General features: G+C 47.7%; 1 protein-coding gene across 1 annotated transcript in view; it reads left to right on the top strand.

The window, feature by feature from the left end:
• The first annotated feature begins 247 nt into the window (after positions 1–247).
• LOC126365907 (pyrimidine-specific ribonucleoside hydrolase RihA-like) overlaps positions 248–6,020 on the top strand; it is a 116,277-nt gene continuing 110,504 nt past the window's right edge. The window contains exon 1 of the mRNA XM_050008629.1: positions 248–384. Within this exon, the coding sequence (XP_049864586.1) occupies positions 263–384 (122 nt within the window). The 5' untranslated portion in view covers positions 248–262. The remainder of the gene's footprint in view (positions 385–6,020) is intronic.

The raw sequence follows: 6,020 nt of genomic DNA, 5'->3' as shown, positions 1-6,020 counted from the left end.
CGCACCTTAATTTAGTGCAACGTTTGGTTGAAAGAAAGTAGGGAGATACGGCGGTGACCAAGTTTTGGGCGACCCAGAAGGCATGGCTATTTCGATCGAAGGAGTTCGTCACGACTGATGAAATATATCTCTCGGTGGCAGCCCATTCCGCGACGTTCGTTATCTGGCGTGCGCGTCGTGGTGGGGGCAGAAGCAGAGGTGCGGACTACCTAGTGTAGAGAGACGCCGACGCTGAGGACTCCGCAGGTTACAACCAACAACCATGCAAGGCGGAGCAGTGGCACTGCTGATCGTGGGAGCGGCCGTCTGCGTGCTGGCCGGCGCGGGAAGGCCGCGGGGGTGTCGGGGGCAGCTGCCGGCCGCCGCCGCACACCACATACCGGAGTAAGTACTGCCTCTCCAATACAGGTCGCTACAAGACATTACTGCCCATGCCCGTGGTAGCCAGCCAGCGAAATAGCGTACATAAAAATGTCATATGCGAGCTCTAAATGCGCACTGTATCAATCGTTCACTCGACGAAAACACTCAATTTGGTGACTGATAGCTGCTCCTCTTTAGACAAAAGTCGAAGGACGTTATGTGACCCTCAACGATATTCACTTGTTTTTTGTTGCTACCAGACACAGTTTTCAATACTACGGGTAAAGAGTATGTTCACTGAACATATCAGAGTACTTAAGACCGATGACCTCACTGTTTGGTCCCCTCTCTCAAACCAACCAAGCAAGGTATTTAAACTGCAATGACGGAGAAAAACACAACACCAAAGAGTAATTAAAGTAGAGTAATGTAATTTCCGGAATGCATTTGTCCAGGTAACATATTTAAGTGACTTACATAAGCAGTATCACAGATTAATGTAACCGCGAGACAAGTCATTGCGAATATGAAATGCTGGTACATGGATAACTGGTGTAACCGCCAGAATGTTGAATTCAAGCATATAAACGTACATGGATTGTAGTGTACTGGTGCCGGATGTCAGTTTGTGGGATGGAGATCCATGTCTGTTGCACTAGTTCGGTTAATACAGGAACGGTGAATGCTGGTTGTGGATGACGCTGCAGTTTTCGTCCAATGATGCCCCATACGTGCTCGATTGGAGACAGATCTGGTGATCGAGCAGGCCAAGGCAACATGTCGACACACTGAAGAGCATGTTGGCTTATAACACCTGTATGTTGGCAACCGTTATCCTGTCGGAAAATACCCGTTGGAATGCTGTTATGAATAGCAGCACAACAAGTCGAATTATAAGATTGAAGGACAAATTTGGAGCCAGGGCGCATGGGCTACCACGAGAGTGCTCCTGCTGTCATACGAAATCGCACCCCAGACCATAACCCCAGGCGCAGATCCACTGTGTCTAGCACGAAGACAGGTTGGTTGCAGGCCCTCAAGTGGCCTCCTTCTAGCCAACAAAACACCATCACTAGTACCGACGTAGAACCAGTTTTCATCGGAAAATACCACAGAGCTTCACTCTGCCCTCCAATGAGCTCTCACTTGGCACCACTAAAGTCGATAACGGCGGTAGTTGGGGCCAGTGGAATGCACGCTATAGGGCGTCTGGCTCGGAGATGTCCTTGAAGTAATTGATTTCTAACAGTTCGTTGTGTCACTGTGGTTCCAACTACTGCTCAAATTGCTGCTGCAGATGCAGCACAGAGCTATGCGCCGAACAAAATAGTCTTCCCTCTCAGTAGTGCCACGTGACCGTCCGGAAGCTGGCCTTCTAGAGATCGCACATTCTCGTGATCATAGCTGCCAGAAGTCACGTACAGTAGCTACGTTCCTGCCAAGTCTTTCTGCAGTATCGTAGCAGGAACATCCAGCCCGATTCCACGACCTCTTTCGAACTCAGTGAGGTGCTGACAGTGGCCTCTTTCTCGCCTTACAGGCATAATTGACTAAGAAACTTCCTAGCAGATTAAAACTGTGTGCCGGACCGAGACTCGAACTCGGGACCTTTGCATTCTTGGGCAAGTGCTCTACCAACTGAGCTGCCCAAGCAAGACTCACGCCCCGTCCTCACAGCTTTAATTCCGCCAGTACCTCGTCTCCTACCTTCCAAACTTTACAGAATCTCTCCTGCGAACCTTGCAGAACTAGCACTCCTGAAAGAAAGGATATTGCGGAGACATGGCTTAGACACAGAGTCGGGGATGTCTCCAGAATGAGATTTTCACTTTACAGCGGAGTGTGCGTTGATATGAAACTTCCTGGCAGATTAAAACTGTGTGCCGGAACGAGACTCGAGGACGGGACTTTTGCCTTTCACGGGCAAGTGCTCTACCATCTGAGCTACCCAAGCACGACTCACGTCCTGTCCTCACACCTTTACTTCTGCCAGTACCTCGTCTCCTACTCAGCTGCAGAGTGAAAATCTCGTTCTAGATTCTTGACAGACATCAACTCTCCCCCTCCAATCTCAGATATAACTTAACGCTGCGACCGGTACAAACCTGATTTGCATCTTCATAGTGGCGCTACTAGTCCCACTCTTAAGCTACTGGTGCGAAAGTTGGTAGATCTTTCACGTGTAGATAAAAATGAAATGTTATGTGACGAGAGCCTCCCGTCGGGTAGACAGTTCGCCTACTGCAAGTCTTTCGATTTGTCGCCACTTCGGCGACTTGCGCGTCGATGGGGATGATTAGGACAACACAACACCCAGTCCCTGAGTGGAGAAAATCTCCGACGCAGCCGGAAATCGAACCCGGGCCGTTTGGATTGACAGTCTGTCGCGCTGACCACTGAGCTACCAGGGACGGACAGGTGCGGATACATGCTTGCCATCTTTAGTTTTTTTTTCATCAGTATACTTCTAACTCACAAGGAAACGTCACCAACCTGACCTCATATTTTAAGGATAAAAAAGCACACTGGCAAGATATCAGCCACAGAAATATGTTCCTCCCGAAAATTTGCGCCATAGTTCTGACAGTACGCCATTATAACCTGAATGTAGAGCTTTTAAACATGCGAGCACCTACTGTCACTCGCTTAGCCGCCTAAGGCACGAGAGCCGAGGCTGTACAGAGGAGTTAGTAAGAAATTTGTGAAATATTGCTTTAACATGACCTGTTCACTGTGTCAAAGTGTCCGGTTTATGACCTGTAGATAGCGCCGGAGATCTCTTTGCTATGAACATTTTTGTGTTTCGATTCTCCGATGCAGTGTAAATGAGTGAAACGAATGAGTGAGTCATAAAGACGTAGCATAGCGGTGTTTTGTTACTAACATCGCTGTTGTGCGTTATTTTCTATGCATTTTAAACCTGACTCTGTTAAAGTGAAGTACATTTGCGGAAGAAGCACAATTCTTCAACACGACTGGCATCATTAAATTGTAATCGAAAATCATTAAATACATTTCGTAATAATTCTTTAGTTGCTCAGGTTTATTCTTTTTGATTTCGACGCGTATATGTAGCTGCAGACTATCGACACGAGAGTACTGTTAAAATAATATTGGATGGGTATTACTTACCTATTTTTTTGCATACAATAACGTACGAAAAGATTTCAAAACACGGTGGGTAGATATGCCCACCTCCCTCTTCCTCTTTCCTCGCCTTCGAAATCACGCGAATAGGAGCCACGAGGCCTCTGGTTATTCCGATCCACAGTACTCTCTGCTCGGGCATTAGCCGGCTGTAATGATGCGGAGCGAGTGACAAACAACCCGCATCCGCTAAAGTTTAAAAGCTGTACAACAGAAGGTCAAATTACGGCCCACATTTTCGTACGTGGGCGATTTCTGGGGCTATTATGTTGCAAATATGCCTTTTTTTCTTTAAAATATTGAGTCGAGCTGGTGACGTTTCCTTATCAATTTCATCCAATATTTCTCTGGTCTTTAACTCCGAATATTACGTTTACATTCGTTTATGAGTACTTTGACGTAATGGACACAGTGTTGTCTGCTATCTAAGACTGACTAGGTTAGTTGTGCAAAGCCGTCGCTACCGACCGAGGCCATTCGACTTCTACGGGTACAGATACTCCTTTCAGTCACCCGACCGATAGCCTTCTTACAAGGAACGCCTTCTTTGTACGGGCGCCGCGCGGGTTTCGCCGAGCGGTCTCAGGCGCTGCAGTCATGGACTGTGCGGCTGGTCCCGGCGGAGGTTCGAGTCCTCCCTCGGGCATGGGCGTGTGTGTTTGTCCTTAGGATAATTTAGGTTAAGTAGTGTGTAAGCTTACGGACTAATGACATTAGCAGTTAAGTCCCATAAGATTTCACGCACATGTACGGGCGCCGATGACTGCGCAGTTGAGCGCCCAACAAACCAAACATCATCATCAAGGAACTCCTTGAGTACGAGGATCGTAAAAGGCATTCGACGCTCCGCAATTTGCCTGCTATGCAACCACAATGTTAGTTCCTAATGGCAAAAAGGGGCGGGACTGGAGGTATTCAGTGGCGAGCACAGTATGAGGCTACGGAGTGCAGTTGAACTGTTTAGTCGACGAAGAATAACGGTGCTACAGTGATGCAAAGTAGAGGAATAGCAACGATAAGCAAAGCGAACATTGCATTATATCCACAATACTTCCACAAGTTGACATTTCGATAGAAAGGCACCCAAGGAATTCCGCAGAGCGACAAGGGAATGACAGATGATATATTAGCGTCTCTGCAAGATGAGTCAGCGGAAAATGTGGTGTCGTGTACACTCGACTTTGCGGAGAATATACGTGAGGAGTACAATGATGACTACAGTTGGTTGACAAGTGAAAGTGATATTGAAACAGGTGTCGAGCCATGTAGTTCATCATCCTCGTCGGACAGGGAGCCACAAATCTCGTTTCCAATGAAAATTAGTTGAGGACAATCGTTGTCCAAACATCAGGTACTAAACATACGTACGTACATGGAGGATCATCCGCAGTATAGTAAACAAACAGTTATGAACAGATTTCGAATAAGTGCACAGCATGGTATAAGCGTGTTGTGCACAAGAAAAGTTACAGACATTCAAGGCAGAATAAGGCGTATTTGTTACCAAAAGTGATGTCTGCGAGTTTCGTGGATACTCGACACAATTTACAGGATGTGCAAGATAGTGACCTACTACGTTATGCACATCAAATTGCGGGCGACATACTCAATGTGATCGAAAGTATCCGGGCACCTGTCTGAAAATGACTTACAAGTTCGTGGCGCTGTTGGCCCACCCTTAGCCTTGATGGTTCAAATGGTTCATATGGGTCTGAGCACTATGGGACTTAACATCTGAGGTCATCAGTCCTGCAGAACTTAGAAGTACTTAAACCTAACTAACCTAAGGACATCACACACATCCATGCCAGAGGCAGGATTCGAACCTGCGACCGTAGCAAAGCCTTGACGACAGCTTCCACTTTCACAGACATAGGTTCAATCAGGCGCTGGAAGGTTTCTTGGGGAATGGCACACCATTCTTCACGGAGTGCTGCACTGAGGAGAGGTATCGGTGAGGCCTGGCACAAAGTCGGCGTTCGGAAACATTCCAAAGCTGTTCTATAGGATTCAGTCAGGACTCTGTGCAGGCCGGTACATTACAGGGACGTTATTGTCGTGTAACCACTCCGCCACAAGCCGTGCATTATGAACAGGTGCTCGATCGGGTTGAAAGATGCTAAGAACAACACACATACACCCATGCCCGAGGGAGGACTCGAACCTCCAGCGGAAGGTTAAAACATCAGTGTAGCCCATTGCTGTGATGGTGCCACGCAAAGCAACAAGGGGTGCAAACTCCCTCCATGAAAAACACCACCACACCATAACACCACCGCCTCCGAATTTTACTGTCGGCACTACACACGCTGGCGGATGAGGTTCACCGTGTATTCGCCGTACCCACATCCTGCCATCGGATCGCCACATTGTGTACCGTGATTTGTCACTCCACACAACATTTTTACACTGTTCAGTCGTCCAATGTTTACGCTCCTAACATCAAGCGAGGCGTCGTTTGGCATTTACCGGCGTGATGTGTGGCTTGCGAGCAGCCACTCGACCATGAA

This window comes from Schistocerca gregaria, chromosome 4 (assembly GCF_023897955.1).
Source record: "Schistocerca gregaria isolate iqSchGreg1 chromosome 4, iqSchGreg1.2, whole genome shotgun sequence".
Lineage (NCBI taxonomy): Eukaryota > Metazoa > Arthropoda > Insecta > Orthoptera > Acrididae > Schistocerca > Schistocerca gregaria.
Note: the sequence above shows the minus strand (reverse complement) of the source record. Positions and strands in the feature narration are given on the sequence as shown.